The sequence below is a fragment of the Dama dama genome, chromosome 28 (genome assembly GCF_033118175.1).
Source record: "Dama dama isolate Ldn47 chromosome 28, ASM3311817v1, whole genome shotgun sequence".
In the NCBI taxonomy this organism is placed as follows: domain Eukaryota; kingdom Metazoa; phylum Chordata; class Mammalia; order Artiodactyla; family Cervidae; genus Dama; species Dama dama.
Window position 1 is genome coordinate 42,217,602 of NC_083708.1, and position 21,422 is coordinate 42,239,023.

General features: G+C 39.9%; 1 protein-coding gene across 1 annotated transcript in view; it reads right to left on the reverse strand.

Annotated features, from left to right (window-relative positions):
- Positions 1 to 21,422, reverse strand: part of CRYBG1 (crystallin beta-gamma domain containing 1) — a 223,908-nt gene that overhangs the window by 26,347 nt on the left and 176,139 nt on the right. The window contains exons 4-9 of the mRNA XM_061131909.1: positions 18,741 to 21,036; positions 15,446 to 15,493; positions 15,239 to 15,357; positions 13,054 to 13,222; positions 10,573 to 10,712; positions 2,130 to 2,256 (exon numbers count right to left, since the gene is read on the reverse strand). Of these exons, the coding sequence (XP_060987892.1) occupies positions 2,130 to 2,256; positions 10,573 to 10,712; positions 13,054 to 13,222; positions 15,239 to 15,357; positions 15,446 to 15,493; positions 18,741 to 21,036 (2,899 nt within the window). The remainder of the gene's footprint in view (positions 1 to 2,129; positions 2,257 to 10,572; positions 10,713 to 13,053; positions 13,223 to 15,238; positions 15,358 to 15,445; positions 15,494 to 18,740; positions 21,037 to 21,422) is intronic.

Sequence of the window (21,422 nt, forward strand, 5' to 3'; positions counted from 1 at the left end):
GATAAGTTAGCATTTGCTATTACCCGCAGCAGTCTGTGATAAGCCATGGAACCACACAGAGCAACTACATTCTGGTTTGTTTAACTGATGTGGAGACAGTTCTAAAACTGCCAAAAATGTAGGAAAGATATGAGGAAGAGTCTCACAGAGGTGGTCTACAAGCTGAATCTGCATGGTATCTGTGCTTTTTAACCAAATAGGTGTTTGGTTGTTGTTTTTTTTTAAACTCTAAACTTCTCCCAAAAAGGCCTATTTCTCACTTCTCTTAAAAAGCAGTCCTAAGATTTGACATCTCTGGACTCAAATTCTCACAACCCTCACCTTCTGTGCTTATTTAACCTTGCACTGGGCTCACCCTCCAGCAGGGATACAGGCTCCACTTTGCCCGTCTCCACCTCTTCCGGGGTTCAGCTCCCAGTCTGCCTGTTCACGCCTATTTGCTGCCTGGCCCTGGAGGCATTTGCTTTTGCAACCTCTGGCTTACAAAGCTGTTGAAGTTCACTTAAGTTCACAGTATGATCTGAAGGGCTCCTGAAATAATTAGGTAAACTCTTAGATAAATTTCAAACATCCCATAGAGGATGGGTTTATGGGGGTTGCTATATGTTTAGAATAAAGAAATTTTAATCCAAAAATCTCACTAAAATCATAGAAGAGGTGTCACACGGAAGTATTAAATAAGGTAAGAGTTTAAATCAGCAGTGGGAAAGTCAGAAGGCTTTTTTTTTTTAAAGGTTGTTACATATATAAGTGAAAAATAAAGTATAGCCAAAGATCTTGAATACAGCAAATGAACTATAATTATAAAGGAATGTGGCTGATTGTAATCAACAAAGCAGGGCTCATACAATCAACTAAGTATGCTTTTCAAAAGGAATCCTTTTCAAATTCTGTGAACTTTACAATTCTGTAGGTCATCATTAAAAACTGCCTTCAAAACTTGAGGCAATTCTTTTACAGATTCAGAAAACTTAAAAAACTTTAGTCTTTGAAAGAGGATTTAATTTTAGAAAAAAAAAGCCCAGAATTATTTGCATGAAGACAAGCAGACATTTAGATAATTAAGCCACAACCTGTGGCAGGAGGGATAAAATTAAGATAAAAAATTATCTTCCTGACTTTCTAATTTGTTTCAAACTGACTCAGAAGACAACCACAAAGTGGAATTTCAAGAGCACATTTGTAACAGGAGCCTCACTCATGCTGTAAGTGTTTAGTGAACACCTCCTATGATGCAGCTCAACATGAAGTCAAAACAGGTGCAGCTTGGAGCCTCCCAACGCTTAGAGTCTTGCAGAAGAAACAAAGAACCAGGCAAAATACAGGGGAAGGAAGCAAGTAATCCTTCCTAAGGGGAGGGCTTTGAAGGACAACACTCACCTGGACATCTGACTCCAGGGCCCCCAGTGCAGTCCCCCTGTCATTACAGCAAGCTGGTCCTCAGCAAGCCCTACCCTTGCCAGCTCTGACTGGCTCATGCAGTCTAGCTCCGACATCGCCATCTAAAATAATCTTGCTTGGTTTTTAAGATCCACCTGACTTATTGTGCTGTGCTGTGCTCAGTCACTTAGTCGTGTTGGACTCTTTGCAACCCCATGGACTGTAGCCCGCCAGACTCTTCTGCCCATGGGGATTCTCCAGGCAAGAATACTGGAGTAGGTTACCATTGTCTTCACCAGGGTATCTTCCCAACCCAGGGATCGAACCCAGGTCTCCCACATTGCAGGCAGATTCTTTACCATCTGAGTCACCAGGAAAGCCCTGACTTATCGTGATACTCTCCTAATTATCCCCCTTCTCTAACACCTACAAGATGGACCTTGTCTGTCCTCCTGATTTAATTCTTCACTTTCTCACTTCTCACATCTGCCCTGGGCTGAGCTGTGCACACACATCAGTGACTCTGCATGGCCAAGAACACCTATGGGCTTATCCACATTTTTTTTTTCCATCTGTAGCAACTACCAAGTTATCCTTTCTATTATTTCTATCTAGCAATAAGTCCCATCTTCTACATATTTATCTTTTAAAACTCTGCTTTATTGCTTTAAAGTCACATTCCCATGAATTATCAAAGTCAAGCAAAGAATTACTGACTCTAACAACACATGATCAGATTCCATCTTTACCATTTTCAGTGGCCGCATGGATCCAATGTATGCCTCCTCTGTATCCCAGAAGGATAAGTCAGGGTATTCACCAGGTTCCAGGATAAAAGGGGCACCCTGAAATCCAGGCTCTTCATAAATCAGCCATCTAAATAAGTACCAAGGAAGAAACAGATAATTCATCATTTCTGTCAGTGGAACACTGCACCCCACAGATGAGAGGGGACCAGAACAGGGGAGGATGTGGGTCCGGATGATGTAGGGGTGCACTTCGTAGAGTAATGTTGGACTCCAGGAGGAATAAGCCATTATATGCACCTCTTCTCGAGCTTTTATTTGTTTCCTTGGCTTGGCTAGCTTTGTCCACTGATTTTACTTTCTATTATGAACTGTTTCAAAGCTTAAATGTCTGTTACTTCCAAGTAATAAAAGTAGTTATTTTTTGCACTGTGTATGTATTTAGAAAAGCTCCAGCCAGGAGATTTCACACTTTAAAAGGTTATATCTCATTTGTAACCAAAAATAGGATGTTCCACCTAATCATGTCATAGTATCAAAAATTAGTAACAGCTAACAAATATCTAGAGCTTACAAGGAATTCCATCTGATCCTTACAACAGTGCTAGAGGAAAAGATACAGCCCCCGTTTTACAGGTGAGGTTAAATTGCCCAGGGCCTCACAGCTACGAGCACTAAATGCAGGGCTGATCCAAGCTGACCCCAGAGCCAGGCTCCCAGCCATTCTTGGACAGCAGTCTCTCTCATTCGAGAGAGTGCACTGAACATAACTTCTGCTTTCACAGTCACTCAGGATCATCACTGGGAGCATGACTTAATGCACAATGATGTCTGTGGGGGCTCTGAAAGTCTGTAAAGACTGCTTGTTCACAGGCCCAATGCTTTTTGAGTTCTTGGACTTGATTTTTACGGTTTTTCAATACCACACCCTTCTATCAGGCTTGTCAGCTATCGCTTCTGCTGTGGTCAGACAACCAGAAGCCTCACCCTCCTCTAATGTGCTAGAAACCAGGAAACCAGAAAACCATGCCTCACATGAACTGTGCCTAAAGACTGTGCAGTCTTATCAATTTCTTGGTTCCTTGGAGGGTTCTGGTGAAGTTGCTGTTGATGGAGAAGTGATTTCTTTATAAGAGAGATGGTAATATACCCTCTTGACAAGCAAATGTGGAACTTTTGGTGATCACTTATACTCATTAATTCTTTATTAGTCTTGCTAAAGCATCCTAGCTGGGCTAACCGTGCCAAGTTCCCCAGAGCACAGGCCAAGAGGAAGCTGGCTGTAAAGGTAATCTTTTACCTACAAAATGATTCTGATTCTCCCCTCTTTGCTTTTCTCTTGTTCACAATTTTGGCCCAAGGGCACATTTTTGGTGATGGTTTCTGTTTCAGATTCTCCTGGATAAGTCAGTAACTTCTTTAGACTTACTAATTATACAGGGATTTACAGTCAAAATCCTACCGGAGACCTATCAACACACACACACACAATGTTGAGAGGCTGTGTGTGGTGCATGGGTGGGGGAATCAAAACTAATCCACAGTGTTAGAAGTCAGGGTAATAGTTACAGGGACAACTGGGAGGAGTTGGGAATGAGGAGGCTTCTAAGATACTGGTTATGTGCTAGTTCTTGATCTGAGTGATGGTTACACTTTGAAAATTCACTCAGCTTATGCAGATATGATTTGTTATGTACCTTTGAAGACAAATGCTATATGTACTCCAATAATAAATTAACTTAAGGGAAAAAAGAGAAATCTTTCAAATACCGCTGCAATACCCCTAAACCACAAGAAACCAGAGGCTAAGAGTGGAGTCTTTAAACCTCTTCCTGTTTAAAGCATGACAGTTAACGCATTACCTCACTGATGAACCTATTTGCAAGGCAGGAACAGAGATGCAGACAGAAAGAACAGATTGTGGACACAGCAGGGGAAGGAGAAGATGGGACAAATTAAGAGAGTAGCACGGAAACATTCTTTACCATATGTGAAACAGGTAGGTGGGGAATTGCTGGGTAACACAGGGAGCTCAACCCAGTGCTCTCAGACACCCTAGAGGGGTGGGACGGGTGCGGGGGTGAGACGGAGGTTCAAGAGGGGGGACACATGTATACTTACGGCGGATTCACGCAGTTGTAGGGCAGAAACCAACACATCATTGTAAAGAACTATTCTCCAATTAAAAATGAATTTAAAAAAAGAGAATGCACTACATCTTTTTTGGGAGCCCAAAGCTCTCAAAGGAACATCACACACTGATTTCATGCCCTAGCTAAATAACAGCAGTTTATTACAAAGTGTGCTATTAGGCCAATAACAAGCCAAGGGCCTTGAGGTCTGACTCTTCACAAATGAGCAATCTGAATTTTTTATAAACACAGAGGATGGCTCATCAAGAAGTGATTCTGAGATTCTGACATGGTGCTTACTGGAGTACTCTTTCATTAGGTCTTTTCTTCTATAGTTTGAGTTCTAAGGGTATGTGTTCATCTGATACTAAACATCTCACTTTCCTTGAAGCATATGGCTTAGTCATGTTAACACTTATAGAAGGAAGGTAATCTGGGATAAAGAGGGTTTTGTCCAAAAACCTGAACACATAAACTGTCACACCTGAAGACTGCTGTTCTGAGTCCTTCCTCAGTGAGTGCTGAGGGCCTGCTGGGTAACTCAAACAGACATTTGTGAATGTGGGTGGACTTCGGAATCTGAAAACTCATATACAGAGTGTGATCCATTTCCCCCTAAATTCTATTCCAATGAGATATATTCTTCACAAGGCCATCAGGAGATAAACTACCTTCAGGCAGTGTTATTTCACTTTCTAAAGGTATTTTTTTATTTTCTCATGTATTCAGCCTTTGTCTATATTATGAATAAACTGTATGTCTATGAAGTATGAGTTTAAAAAAAAAATAACAAATGTGGCTTCCCTGGTGTTAGTAAGAAAGAATCTGCCTGCCAATGCAGGAGACACGGGTTCGATCCCGGATCTCGGAAGATCCCACCTGGCCGCAGGGCAGCTGAGCCTGTGTGCCCCGACTACTGAGCCCGTGCTCTGGAGCCGAGGAGACACAACTGCGGAGCCACGTGCCCTAGAGCCTGACCTCTGCCGCAGGAGAAGCCACTGCAATGAGAAGCCCTCGTGCCACAACTAGAGAAAAGCCTGTGCAGCAACAGAGATCCAGCACAGCCATAAATAAATGAATAAAAACATTTTTATAAAAAAATACTGTTGAACTAATGTTGAACTAATAACAATGGTCATCCATACATTCATGAAAATCATTCATGTAATTACTCTTTCAGAAACACCCTCTGAATCAGGCAAGAAAAACCGTTCTTATCTTGTTCACTTGTTCTTAAACCAAAAACAGTTTTTCCAGCTGGATCCTAAGTCTTATTCTCTAGATTTGGCTGCACATGAATGCTGGCTGCATACAGAAACCAAGGGGATAGTCAGAAGATTTAAATGTGAATGTGCCAACTTGGAGGTTATTTAAATGAGAGCAGGCTCTGAATCTCAAGGGGGGACTGGTACCTTTCCCGTGGGGAGGAGTGGGAAGCACCAGCGTAACCGAGCAATCAAACTTGGTTTGATTAATGCAGCACAAGTATGTGTCACTACCTATAGAAGTAACATCCTTGACAAAACCCTTCAATCTGCATCTGATTATACCTGAAGAACTAATGACCTGTATATAGAAATTTCAGGTGACAGAAGAACAAGTTAAATGATACCATGAAGAAGCACTCAGAAAATCTGGACTATGGCACATACGCTAAGCAGTTGACCTAAGTTCTTCAAAAAAATCAATGGCATGGGAAACAAAGATGGGGGTATTTTAGAGATTAAAAGAAACTTTTCAAAGAGACAGGACAACCAAATATATGAGCCCTTGATTGGATACTAATTAAAAACATCTATAAAAGACATTCCTGAAACAATGGGGAAATTTTATTTATGGACTATTAGGTAGATATTATCATGGCCATATTGAAAATTACTCAGGTGTGATAATGGTAGTTTTGTAGGAAAATGTCATTAGAGAGAGATTTGGGATGAAGTTTATAGGAAAGAAGGATCACAATATCTGCAACTTACTTTCAAGTGCTCAGAAAAAAAGATAAAGCAAATATGGCAAAATGTTAATTACTGAATCAAAGTGGAGGGCATATGGGTGTTTGCTATCCTTTCTACTTTTGTGCTTATGTCTAAAAACTTTCATAATAAAAAGTTGGGCTTTAGTATACTCTATAAGGAAATATATGCAGTGAATATTAAACAGCAATGAAAAAGAATATCAGATATACTCATCAATATGGGGACTCTCAGAAACAATGTGGAGAAAAAGGAACAGGCCACAGTTCCTTATTTTAAAAGTTTAATAATATTTTTATAAATTTCAAAAGCAAGCACAACTACAACAGTGCAAGGACAGATACTATATGGTAACACTACAAAACAAGGGGCTGAGAAAAACACAAAATTCCAGAGAGGGATCTCACATGTGAAGTCAGGGGGATGGGGACAGGTGGGCTATGCTGGGTGCTACAGCAGTGTCAGTAATGGTGAGGTTCTCAGTTGCGTGATGAGGGGCTTGTTTGATTACTAGGCTTCATAGTTCACATACGTATGTATATTTTGATATATCAAGTATTTCATGTTAGCATTGATCAAAGAATATGTGGCTATTAAAAAAATGTCCCTTGACTTCAGAACACCTGCATTCTAGTACCTGTTCTTCTGACAACTAATCCTAACAATTAATCCAACTTGATAAAGTGGCCAAAACCTGGCTTCCTTGATTAAATGATGGTGTTGAAACAGATGTTTTTAAGCTGCCTTTGAAGTCTTAAAATTCCTTAATTTTATTTATTAGAAATAGACTCAAGATAAGTCACTTCTGCAAGGATGGGTGCTGGCATTGCCAGCTGCTTAAAAACTTTACACTCAACACAGTGTGAGAGGAAAATTTTGTTGGAACGTTCTCATTTTCCCAAATAAGAAATTAGCAAGTAACACACTGGGTTCGATCCCTGGGTTGGGAAGATCCCTGAAGAAGGGAAAGGCTACCCACTCCAGTATTCCAGCCCGGAGAATCCCATGGACTGTCTAGTCCACGGGGTCGCAGAGTCGAACACAGCACGGCCACTTTCACTTCACTCTGAATGTATGTATGTGCAGAAAAGCCTGATGCAGGCTGAACAGGCCCTGGAGTAAATCCCCTCATGGAATCTGAAGAAGCACCCCCGCACAGCGAAGTCTCCTCTTCCGTCAGTTCACAGGACTGCTGCACCAGCAGAGTCCGCGTCAGCTTGAATACTTGTGACCAGCTGGATTCTCCCAACCCATCAAGACTCTCCTTGGAGATCTGTAAAAGTACAACTGACCAGTCACCAAGCTGAGTTCAATGAGCCCAAGCTCTGAACTGACTTCTAAGGCAGCTTTCTATTACCCTGATGGCAACGAAGAACCAGAAGAAAAGTGTCTGCCACCATGCAAGCCCATCAAAATGTGTAAAATATGACTGGTTTGTAACTACCACCTGTAAGACCAGGTTAAACTCACTGTCAAGGTAAGAAACGTTATTTAACTGTAGCTCATTACGCTTCCACATAGCCCAAGCCTGAGTCATGAAATCATCCAGACATGGAGATAAAAATATGCATGTGTGCAAGCTCAGTCACTCAGTTATGTCCAACTCCTTCAAATTCTGTGGACTGCAGCCCGCCAGGCTCCTCTGTCCATGGAATTTTCCAGGGATGAATACTGAAGTGAGTTAGTGGTAGTTCTCAGCCTTAAATACTTTGAGAAAAAAGACTTATAGGTCTCTCTGATGTTGAAAAACTCAAAAGCAGCAAGAGATGAAGAAACCTTTGTTTAGATTCCTCCCTTTCTTCCCAATCTCTAAATATAAAAGTGCCCAAAGCTCAGATGACCTTCCTGCTCTTTAATTAATTTATTTTAATTGGAGAATAATTACCTTACAATATTGTGATGGTTTTTGCCATACATCAACATGAATCAGCCATGGGTGTACCTGTGTCCCTCCATCCTGAACCCTCCCCACCCTATCCCTCTGGGTTGTCCCAGCACCGGCTTTGGGTGCCTGCTTCATGCATTGAACTTGCACTGGTTGTCTGTTTTACATATGACAATATACACGTTTCAGTGGTGTTCTCTCAAATCATCCCACCCTTGCCTTCTCCCACTGAGTCCAAAAGTCTGTTCTTTACATCTCTGTCTCCTCTGCTGCCATGCATGTAGAATTGTTGGTACCATCTTTCTAAATTCCATATATATGCATCATATACAGTATTTGTCTTTCTCTTTCTGACTTACTTCACTCTGTATAATAGGCTCCAGGTTCACTCACCTCATTAGAACTGATTCAAATATGTTCCTTTTTATAGCTGAGTAATATTCCATTGCATATATGTACCACAACTTCTTTATCCATTTATCTGCTGATGGGCATCTAGGTTATTTCCATGTCCTGGCTATTATAAACAGTGCTGTGATGAACATTGGGGTACACGTGCCTCTTTCAGTTCTGGTTTCCTCAGGTGTATGCCCAGCAATGGGATTGCTGGGTGATATGGCAGTTCTATTCCCAGTTTTTTAAGGAATCTCCACACTGTTCTCCACCATGGCTATTCCAGTTTGCATTCCCACCAACAGTGTAAGAGGGTTCTGTTTTCTCCACATCCTCTCCAGTATTTATTGTTTGTAGACTTTTTGATGATGGCTACTCTGACAGGTGTGAGAAGATACCTTATTGTGGTTTTGATTTGCATTTCTCTAATAATGAGTGAGGTTAGGCATGGAGATCTCATCCAGCGTGGGGTTTAGATACCTTCTCCATGCCCACGACTCCAGAGTATATCTCCAGCCTCCCTGCCCCACCTAGGATTCCAGTGTCATGTACCCAGTCACCTTCCTGACCTCTTACCTGAATGCCTGGATGGGTAGTTGGCATCTCCCACTTAACCTCCAAAACAAAACACCTGGATTTCACTCCCCCCGCCCCATTTTTTCTATTCCAATAAATGCTGTGGTCCCAAACCCTGGACATTTCTCTGCCCCTCATGCCCCACATAAAATCTGTCAACCAATGTTGTTGGTTTTGTCTTCAAAATGTATGCAGAATCTGATTGTTCTTCTACCACCACCATCACACCCAGTCACCAAAACACTTCTTGCCTATGTAACTGCAAATCTTTGCTTCCACTCTTAACTCTTTACAATTTACTTTTTCACAGAAGCTAGAGTGATCCTCCTAAAACACAAGTTAGATTAAAGTCCTCCAATGATTTCTTATGTTCCTTGGAGTCACCTAAAATCCCTCCGGAGTCCTACAAGGTCTGACGTGATATGAGCCCTCTCCACCACCAGTCCTCCTGGCTCACTGTACTGCAGCCAGACCTCCCCTCAATTGCTCAAACACCCCCTGGAGGGCTTTGCAAACACTGGGCTTCCAGCCTAGGACACTTCTCTACCCTGCCTCCCCGCGATGTCCCACAGCTGACTCCCTCATGTCCTCAGATCTCTGCCTAAAAGTCACCAGGGACTTTCCTGACTACTCTCTAAAGTAGCACTTCCACGGTCCCTCTCCATAATTTATGTTTCTTGTAGTATTTTACCTTTGGATTCATTACATATGTACCATCTTACTCATATTCCATTAATATAAACTCTTGAGCAGTCTCTGAATATATGAATACTTATAAATTATGTATATGTAACTGAATATACTATAAAGTTATTAGAAAACATACACAAAGATAACATCTGAAAAGGAGATTTTAAATAAAATATACAGAAGCTTTAGTGCTTTTTCCTGCATTTTGGTGCATGTCTGTCACATGCCCGGGGCTGTGCACTCCACTGCAGAGGCCACCAGCTTCAGTTCTGCAGCCTGCACTTTCTAGCCTAATTTCTCCCCTATCTGAAATATTCCCGCTTCCTTCAAAATACTCTTGCAGTTTCCTGTAATTTTTGAAATCAACATCCTAGGGGCTTTGGAAAGCATTGTGTGAAACTGTTAAAGGAAGTAGCATGCGTGTTGGCCTCCATCCCACCTGAAATATCAGGGGCACACACGCTTTGAATCACCTCCCCTGAATTACCATGTAGGTATAATCTGCAACTCAGCTCTGAATGAATCAAGTTCCTTTGCGATAAGGAAATCTCCACATTAAAAATGCAGTTTTCTCCCTGCACGTCCTCCAAGAAATCATTATCATTTACAAGAAAGCTGAGTTACAGTAACATAGTAACCAAAAAAATCAGATTTTATGTGCCTTATAAAAATAATAATAAAAGCTTTTAGTCAATAATTATTTAACAGGATAACAAATTAGAGATAGATTATCTGAAGTCCTCTTTTCACACTCAAAAAAGAGCTTCATTAAAATGTATTGCAAATAAAATACTCACGTGCCCCAATGTACTTTAATGGAACAAGTCTTCTGCATTATGCCAAACCCCTGCATTTCTTCAGTATCATCAAAGTAGGAATTCAGAAGTCCTAACCCTTCTGGTTCAGTAAATAAGTCAATCTGACTAACTCTGTAATCCTAAAAAAGAAAAAAAATTACATGAATACAGTATATATGTATAATAGTAACACCATGTATTAAACTCTACAGTAAGCTCATTATTCCTTTTTTTAAATAATTAAAATAAGCTTTAAGTATACACATACATTGCACATATCATCTGCTACTTTATCCCTTTCCTGTTCTCACTCATGACCTAATATGTGATCTTTTGGGGCATACACATTGCATTAGTCATGTATCTCCGCATGATATTCAAGCAAAGACCACCAGAAATGCATCTCAAGAGTTTTGGAACATTATTTATTTCCCTTGTCTTCACTGAAAAACCTGCCTGGCTTTCCTTGGTAACCTGAGTTTTAGTTCCTTACTCTCCTGTGACCATCCATATCCAGAGACACTAGTCTATAGAGTGGCTGCTTCCTCAACTGTTGTTTTGTGCCCATGGGCCCCTGTGGTAACATTCCTTGACTATGATGTGGGTTTGGTCTAAGTCATAAAGGCAAATCGTTTACGGTGATTTACAAATCTCTGCACTTTGGTCACTGTTCCATGCCCTGCATGTCCATCAGACACACTACAAAAGGCCTCTCCTGGCTGAATGCCTGAGCCCTGATCGAATGTTTATTGAACCTCTTCCATGTTGCAGAGCAAGGTGAACTGAGGTACAGAAAAAATGGTAACACTTGGGTCAGCTCAGGGGCAACTCTTTCAAATATTAACAAAAGAAAGAAAGTTAGTGAACTGAAAAGGTGACTCCCTTGAATATATGTCATGACTTTTATGTGTCAAGGAACCATAAACACAATCTGTTAAAAAAAAAAATTCATCATGTATTTGGAACCATAAAAGTGTTCCTTCTCTTTAACATAACACCATTCTGAGAAGCTTATCGCAAGGAAATGAATCATAAAATGTATACATTGTTAAATGCACAAAAATATTCACGAAACATTATTTGAGACAGGAAAAAAACTTAAATCCCATAGTAAGAAGAAAGGTAAAATAATTGAAAGCACATCATATCAGTAGGATATGATGCTCAGTAAAACCCCACACCATGTAATACCATGAAAAGCACTAAATCGCATGAGGCCTGCTGTCATCAGCCAAAACTGGAGGTCTGTACCAGTGTGCTTCATTCCCCTCAGCCCCCCTTCCTGGACCCTAAATCCCCACCCCACCAGATTCTAGTATCTCTCATAGTTGCAAATCATTGAGAGATGTTACAAGTGGGAGTTTAACCATCAGCAAGCGGTACAGAGAGAGTAAAAAAGAGGTTGAGAGTCAGTGTTAAAGGAAAACAACATGTACTTGTATAATGATTACAATTACAGAAAAAGCAGATTATAATATGGCCAAGAAAGAGTAGAGAATTCAGAAAAATGAAGGAGAGACACTACATAAGAGATAAGATTTGAAAGATATTTTAAAACATTGCTTTATTATGAGTAATAAATAAAAACTGCAGATAAATTATTCCACTATGACATTTCAAAATGGTGTCTGTTACATCTTACATAAAGTCTATCACATTATGTACTTAAAATTATTAAGAGATCGAAATTTAAAAAAATTATTAAGAGATAAATCATTCAGAATACCAATTACCATCTAAGTCACTCAGAAATGTTGACCCAGGAAATAACATTTTCTTCTGCCAAAAACTGTTAGTCATTCTTACTCATTCTCATTTTGGAACATGTCTTTTTCCCCTGTTGCACTCTGATACCCAAGTCTAATACACAAATGGAGCTTTTTGACTTGGAAGATACCTTTTACATTTTTAAAAGGTAAAGAATAAAATTCCAAGAGCCACAAAGAACTGATTCAAGTTCCTCATTAATGAATAAATAACCAAGAAATGTTTACCCAATCCATAAAGTGGCCTTAAATACTTATTTTCTTAAAACCCACGTGAAATCCCAGAGTTAATAACTGAATTATCTTTGGATTATTTAGCTTTCAAAATACTCTTGTAAGCCACTCAAGGTAATAAGAACTCACAGAGCAACCAAAAAAATAAGTAAAAGAAAAATCTGTTCTTACAGAGTTCATCAAAACTAGGTTATTAAATAAAATACATATGCAGATGGCAATGGGGGCCAGGAAAGAGAAATTCATGTTTCAGGATTCATTCTGGAAAAAAAAGACCAATTAGAATGTTTCTTTTCTAATTAACATGTACACATGTTTTAAATATAGAAAACCTATCCATAAAACACAAAATACTTTTCCCAATCACTTTTATCACAAAATGAAACTCTCAAAAGAATCACACCCAGCATTCAATAAGTATTTGCTGAATGAACGATGAAATCCAGTTTGCCTTTATTAAAAGCTTACTAATTTTACCCACCTGGACCACAAGTCTGATTGAACCAATCACCATGGGCTTAGTCGACACTGCCTCATCCTCATTTCCTTCCAAAATATCTTCTATACCCCAGAGACCAGAGAGTTCCAATTCTCCTTCTTCTAAGGGGATGGAGTGCCCTTCAAAATTTGGTTTCTCATACAAAATCCAACTAAGAATAAAACACAGCAAAACTATTAGCCAGTCTTGGTAAGAGAGATTTTGATTAGTCAAATATTCTGGCCAATAGAGTGTGTGAGTGTGAGTGTGAACGTGTGTGTGTGTGTGTTAGTTGCTCAGTCATGTCCAACTCTGCAACCCCATCAACTACAGTCCACCTGGCTCCTCTGTCCAAGGAATTCTCCAGGCAAGAATAGTGGAGTGGGTAGCCATTCCCTTATCCAGGGGATCATCCTGACCCAACGATCAAACCTGGGTCTCCTATATTGCAGGTAGATTCTTTATCATTTGAGTCACCAGGGAACCCCTTATAAATAATATATTAGTGGCCAATTCTCTCCCAGTAGCTCAGTGGTAATGAATCTGCCTGCCAATGCAGGAGATAAAACAGGAGACTCAAGTTTGATCCCTGAGTCAGAAAGATCCCCTGGAGAAGGCAATGGCAACCCACTCCAGTATTTTTGCCTGGAGAATCCCAGTGGACAGAGGAGCCTGGCAGGCTACAGTTCATGGAGTTGCATAAGAGTAAGACATGACTTAGCAACTAAAACAAAACAACAATCAGGATTTTAGAGAACTTTTGACTATCAGTATGAACATTATTGAGCTACTAATTCTTATAGTAGCTCTATAGCATAGTAAGTTTGCCAGTTGGTGGAAACATAGTAATGTCAGATAAATGGACTTTTATTGCAATTTTTTTCTTCTTATATATGTAAGAAACACTTTTGAGGGTTTTAACTTACATATTGGAGCCATATCAATGGATATACAGATACAAAGGACTACTACATGCATGCTAATGGAAAGCATTTTTCCAGTTTTATTGAGCTCTAATTGACATATAACATTGTATTAGTTTTGGCTGTACAACATGACCATTTAATATGTGTGTATATTACAAAATGATCACCATAGTAAGTTTATTTAATAAACCCACCACCTCACAATTAAACAATCTTTCTTCCTGTGAATAGAATTTTTATGATCCATTCTTTAAGCAACTTTCAAATATACTATGTAATACTTTTTTAATGATCCAGAAAGCACATTTAAAGTATTCTTCTCAGCAACACACAAACACTAAATAAAAACCTCGTGATAATATATGACAGTGCTAGTCTTAAGTGCTCATACTTCTAAGAAAAGAGAGAAGCTAACAAGTTGAAGAATCAGTATTTCATTAAAAACAAAATTATAATTTTCAGTTTTCAAATTTAAGAACAAAAGCTAATTGTATTTTTCCAATGAATATGTTGAATACACAGAAAAATATATTAAAATATCTAAAGCCATGGAGACCCAAAGAAAAGCTTACTAATTTTTTAAACCATAAATGCCTACAGTCCTACGTCTTTTTTTTTTTAAGTTTATAAATAGGTACAAAGATTCATATTTATGCCAAGTAAGTGATTTTTTTTTTAAACCGCTTTTCTTTATTCAATTTCCTGTGTATTTCCTTGAAGCAGTTAAGCTGGTAATACAATTTTTTTTCACCAGTTTCTTTACTTAACAGAAACTATCTGCTGTCAAAAAGTTAGAAAATAAATTTTAGGTTAGTCCTTCACTGAACTGTCACTTAAAAAGTTAGCCAAGATGTTTTCCCTTATAGAATTTTAAAAAATTCCTATTAGCATGCTTAGTGCATGGCCTATCAACATGAGTAGTGCAATTCTTATCAACCTCACGGAAAATTAAAAAACCAAAAGTATATTACGGATGTTGGTGATCATTAGTCCAAACCAACATTATGTAGGAAAAATGGGGAAAAGAAATTTATACTGCTGCATTTTTCTGATTCCTCTAGCATCAACATGCATCATTCCTAGAATCAGAACTGTCAAAAAACGCTTTTCTTAGATACACTTTTAGTATTCACTAAGACTAGTCTTGTCTGCCCCTTACATTGTTAAGGGCATAATTTAAAATAAGTACTGGGGACCAGACAGACAATTAAAAATGTGAAACACACACCCTCCGAGTCAGGAACACAAAGTGCCACTCTTACCATCCTCTAACGACTTTTACTAGTATCACAGGAGAGAGGCTCCAGGCGCTACAATCCTCCACGTCACTGAACACTTCAATACACGCCTCTGAGACGTCGGGCTCGCTGTATATCACCACCTAAGAAAGCGAGAGTGGTATCAAGTGCTTGCTGCTGCATTTTGTCAGGTCAAAATGATTCTAAACAAGGAACAGAAAATAATCTTACTTTTCCAGGTCGGGGATTGATTTTATTCTGGATGCTTCCTCTAAGTGTCTATAATCAGATGAACAAAAACACAACAAACAATTAAACTTCATGGAAAGTCCTCTTTTCCCCTCCCATGATCCTTTAAGTAAGGTCATATTTGCCTCACACTTGTCAATTTGGAAACATATCTACGTATCTACTTTGATCTATACCAAAGTCATATTAAAACTTGAATCTATTAAAGGTAAGGGCTTTTTCCCCCCCTCTAACTGATTTTGCCATTTCAGTTTCTCCTCATTTATATGCTTAGGAGATTTTCACCAACCTGGGAAGTTCAGGGCCCAAGAGTCAGACCTATGTTTTACACCAGTTCACAGAACCAGAATTCAACTAAGAGATCATAATTCAAACCAACCCAGGATAACTTCAAATAAACAGAGAAATTATAATGGATCAATCACTTATCCAGAATGAGCTGAATCAATTCTGTGTGTTCCTATACACATCTTATCTGAATCTATAAATACTGTTTTTTCATCACATAACTACTAGTCTAAATAAAATGTTTATGGTATATCTCACAATGCTCATTGCACAGGGTTTCTTAATCCCTTTTAGAGGAGCAAAATGTATTTTTATACAACTACAAAACTAATCATTTTCAAGCCCATCTGACAAGACCAGTAAAACTAGAAATGTTTAAGATAATAAAAATAGAATTACACTTGTAAAAATATGATAAAACATGGACTACTTTCATTGCTGACCAAGATGCCCATTCTAAGGACTGCCTGAGATCTGATGGCTCTGGTATCACACCAGGGTGGATTATGACTGAAAGACCACAGGAAGGGCCTCAGTAGAGCATTATTACAGATTAAAGTGGCATATGCTTATTTATATGTGCACATTTCATGAAGATAAGCTAAAGAAGAAGACTGATATTAAAATCAAACTTCAGACATTAAAAAGAGAATACTTATACAGTCAACAAAGCCCAAGACCTAAAGAAAAACAAAAAAAAAATTTTTTTTTAATCATAAAAAGGCCTAGAGAAAGTATAAAGTACTCTGTTTCTCTTTTTCACTCCACTTGACTGGGTTTTTCAAGAGATTCCAGAGTGAAACTGTGTACCCTGTTGTCAGACTCACCGGATTGTTGTTAAATGAGAGAAGTGATCTAAGAATGATTAAGGAGAGAGAATAAGGCTGTAATGAATGAGAAGTGGACCAGTGGCGATTTTGTGCTTGAGACAAATTCTTAAAAACCGCATGATTTCTAAGTGCTATAGGCTGATTCAGTTTTATTTGTTTACTGCAGTGGTTCTCAAAGTGCAATCCAGGGGTCCCTGGAGGGTCCCCAGTGCCCTTGCAGAGAGTCCAGGAGGTCAAAATGATTTTCGTAATTAGAAAAGGTTATTTGTCTTTTTCACTTTCTCTCACAGGTATAGAGCAGAATTTTCCAGAGGGTCCATGACATGTGATGACATCATTGTTCTGGTGGATACTGGAACATGCATTTGTGTGTTCTGTTTTAAATTTTTCTCAGTATTAATTACTTTATTTTTTTTACTGGCTGGACCGCATGGTGTAAGGTAAGGGAGTTAGAGAAAGCGAGGTTTGGAAAAAGAATGAGACCGGCACTTTACAGGAACAGATCACCTTTAATGAGGCGAGAAGGGGCAGCAGTCAGATTAGTGAGCAGCTGCAGTAACCCAAGAAAAGAGTAAGTACATACAGGCATATGTGTGGAAATCTGCTGTCTCAAGGGGCCTGTTCTTCTCCAAGGTTGTTCGGAGTAGTTATGTCTTAAACAGCTGGGGCAAGGAATTCTGGAGATCGGCCAGAGGCTGGACTGGCTGGGAGCTGGTCTTAATCAACCTTAATGTCCATTTTTTTTCCTTTGGGTGAGAGAGTTCTTTGTTTTGCATACAATGGTGGGGAGGACCTGGAGGGGAGTTTTAACTCGAGGCAATTTTTAGCCATGTAACTTTCCTTCACATGGCATATGGGATCTTACTTTCTAACCAAGTATCAAACCCATGCCCCATGCAGTAGAAGCGTGAAATCTTGACCACTGGACCACTAGGGAAGTCATCAGTATTAATTTCTAATATAATAGATTCCAATAGGCATAACTCACGTGAACAAAAGCTCTTTGGGGTCCTCAATAAGTTTTATTGTATATCTACATCTAGATGTGTATGTATGTGTGTGTGTGTGTGTGTGTGTGTGCGCGCGCGCGTGGGTGGGTATGGCATCCTAGGAGTAAAAAATTTGAAATCTTTTGAAAAAAGGGATCTGAGCCTCTGCTGAAAGTTCAACTACCCTTTTGAAAAAGGTTCCAGAATTATATTCCATGATAGGCTTGTAGCAAAAAACAATACAACAAGTTCAAATGGGGCAGTGCCCTGTACAAATGAGGAAAGGGGGCAGGATATTTTCTGTCTGGTTCTCATCTTCACTTGCCAGGTAGCCTGGTTCATAGAGTGGGCAACAGGAATACAGTTGCCACTTCTGTTTCTGGGCTTAGCAGAGCTGACTTCTAAACTTTATCATCATCTTCCCTCTTTCAACTTAAGTATCAAACATCGTAAATGAAAACCACAAATTTACGTTAAAAATTGAGTAAAGAAAACAACTTATAGCAGTCAGAAAAAAGATGGAGAAATCATAATCGTTTCTCAAAATCATATTTTGCCATCCTCTCTACTATATTACAGGAAAGCACCAATGTAAACCAAATTCTTTATTCCCCAACAGCTTTGCAAGAAAAAATATTTCCCTAATGAAAACTAATTCCAAACAAAGAGAAAACACTTTCTCAGCCATGTGGGATAAACATGGACTCCTATGTAGGGGAAGAAAGAGTGAATCTCAAAGTGCAAAAGAAAGGATTAGGAATAAGATATTCTTTTGTGGGGGGGCGGTTCAAGATAAAGGAAGCTTTCACAAATATTCACTAAATTCTAAGTATAAAGAGCATCTTTACACAAACTAGGGAAGAAAAAACACCCTGTCTCTGAATTCTCAAGGTACCTTATCTATACCTTTCACAATACAACATATAAATTCACAAGTGCCTTAAATATTTGTAGCTTATTTTTCCCTGCTAGAGTATGAATGCCTTCCAAGTACCTTTTCTCTTGAACTTTAACCTCCATTGTACATAGTAGGTTTTCAAATGTGATGAATAAGAAATTATTGTATAGGAACATAACCATTTTTAAACAAATAACATGAATTGCTCATCACCCCGCTTTCCCTCTGACTTTTTAACTACCTCAAATAAATGATACTATATTGCTACTTACTGTTGTATCTGATAATGCCATTCCAGAAAAAGAAATGCTTGGGTCAAACCGGCTGGCTTTGAAGAGACCAGTGAAGTCTGTGTCACTGTTTCCATAGCTCGGCAAGTTCGATTTAAGAACACTTTCAGTATGATTGGACGTATCACCGTTGGTCTTCAGTGTTGAAAATTCAGAAAATTTAGTTTCTGGCATGGGAAGGTTGCTTCTCAGATCCAGATCCTTTTTGGTTTCCTCTTTTTGCAGGCACTTTTCCATGGGGCTCAGACTTTTCAATCCCGAATGAGACGTATCTGACGAGTTGAAATTGAAGACCTTTAAGTTACTGGCTGGCAGACTTGGTTGGTCTTTCTCTGAACCACAGGGTGGGGCACTCTCAGCCACCGGCTGCAACACGGAAGGTCGAGAAAGAGAACTGCTGTGAGCGGTACCGAAAGATGTGGTCATGGTATTGACTGATGTTACAGAGGGAGAAAAGATTTTGTCTTGTGGTAGAGAAGATAACAAACTTGAGAAAAGTGCACTTTTTTCTAGCCTCGATCTCTTGACTCCACCATTTGGGACATCCTTGTTCTCTTTGTCATGGACTTCTGGAGCTGCCGGGGGCTCGTCTTTCCCATTAGTGTGAGTCTGCAAGGACTTGAAGAGGACACTCTGTTCAGTGGATGAACGTTTGGGCCTCAGTTTGGATTTGGTGTCAAGATTCTGCATCAAATGTAAAGCTGGTGACATCTCCAGCTGACCTTCCTTTTTCTTCCCCAGACCAAAGGTAAACACGTTGGGATCAAACACCTTTTCTAAATTGTCCTCGTGAATAGGTGGCATGGCAAAGTGAGGGGCAGGGGAATTTGGCAGCCGGGCCTTCTTTTTCTTCTGGGGTACACACACGGTGCTGTCCATCTTTTTTATAATCTCAGTGAATTTTTCCATGTCAGAAGAAGAATCAAATACACTATCATCACTACCAGCAGAGATGTTCAAAAGACTGGCAGGACTGCCCTGGCCATTCACAACACTCTGACTGGGTCTTTGAGGGGTTTCTAAATGACTTCTGTTGTCTAAGAAGTTGGTGGCGGTGGATTCAGCCTTCAGGGGTTTTCCGTCGTCCTCACTTTGAGCCTGGACAGGCAGAGCTGCTTCTGATTCGGGCGGCATGACTTGTGCGCCAGATTTTACTACGTGTTCCTCTTTGCAGTGAATGTGTTTGGGTGATGTGCCCTTATTGCCCTGTACTTCCTCTTTCTGGGGAGCCCCACTTGCAACGGAAACCACTTGGAGTTCATTATTGTGACAGCTTGGCAACTGTGCTTCTCTAACTTCAGAGCTATCTGTGATGACCCGGGAGCAGACCCCCTCTGTGCTCTCCACGGGGAGCATGAAGGACCTGACCTGGACCAGGATCTTGGATGGACACTCATCTCCCACAGCTTCCGGGCTGTGCTCTGGGGACAAAGGAGGACTTGTATCCCCTCCCCCTCCTCCTGCAAGTTTGGAGGGGGGCATTGTCTCATTATTCTGATGAGACACAGGCAGAGCACATCCATTATGGCTTTCTGACACTCTGAGATCAGTGCACGGAGAACTGCTTACAGGAGCTTGAGCACATGTGTCTTTGGTATCATCTGCAGGAATGGGGGCAGCCAGCGACAGAGGAGGCCCATTAGATGACTCAGCTGGGGGCTGTGAGTCAGAAAATCCAGGCTGTGGCTTTGGTATGGCTGTTGGAGGTGGATCTTTGGTATCAAGAATGGCGGGGGTGTCTTCTGCCATATTAGTCATATTTTCAAGTTCAAGTCTTTTGCTGTTAGCGGCCTTGGAGTCATTCTCTCCTAAGAGCTCGTGGTCCTTAACGGGAATCAGAGCAGCAACCACTGGTTCAGAAGGGCAGCCAGCATCTGTTTGCACATCTACTTTATCACCTTGGGGAAGCTGAGAAACAGGAGTCTCCTCTTCAGGAAGCGTCACTTTGGCTTCTGCAGACGCTGGCTTCCCCGGCACACCGTTCTGGTGACTACTTAGTATCACCTTCTTTTCAGGCTGCTCCATTTCCTTGGCTTTTTTGGCTAAATTCAGCTTTGCCCTCTCGACAAACGTTTTATTAGAGGCAGGAATGTTCTTCAAACCTCGAATGTCAGTGTGTCTCGGGCTGCTGTTTGCCCGCTTGTTTTCAAATAAGGAGATTTTGGTGGCAGTGTTTCCTTTGTGAACCGGCTGGCTAAATGGATTATGCTCATTTCCCAAGCTGTCAAGATTCTTAGGGTTTTTAAGATTTAGTTCCACGTGTTTGGGCCTGGCAGGGCTGCAAGAATAAAACAGTATCAAGATAAATTTATTGACCTATGTTTTAAAGTGAACACAGCAATTTACTACAAAACTGAAAAGCCAACATCTTTCTGATAGGTAACATTTTTTATGAAATAAGTTTTAAACCACCCTATATATACTGTCAATTATCTTTAATGGATGTTTCGCTTTCTTATGAGGGATGAGAAAATTATACAGCTAAAAAACTCTAGAGGTGAGAGGTTAACAAGTTTATCATAAGTACAGTGCTTGGCACTAGAGTTGGCCCAAAGAACATTAGAACAAATTTGAATACTTCATGCACTCCCATACTTTAAATATGTAAATGATTTTCCCCAGAACCAACCGTACTACTTATCATAACTTTTTAATTTACATTAT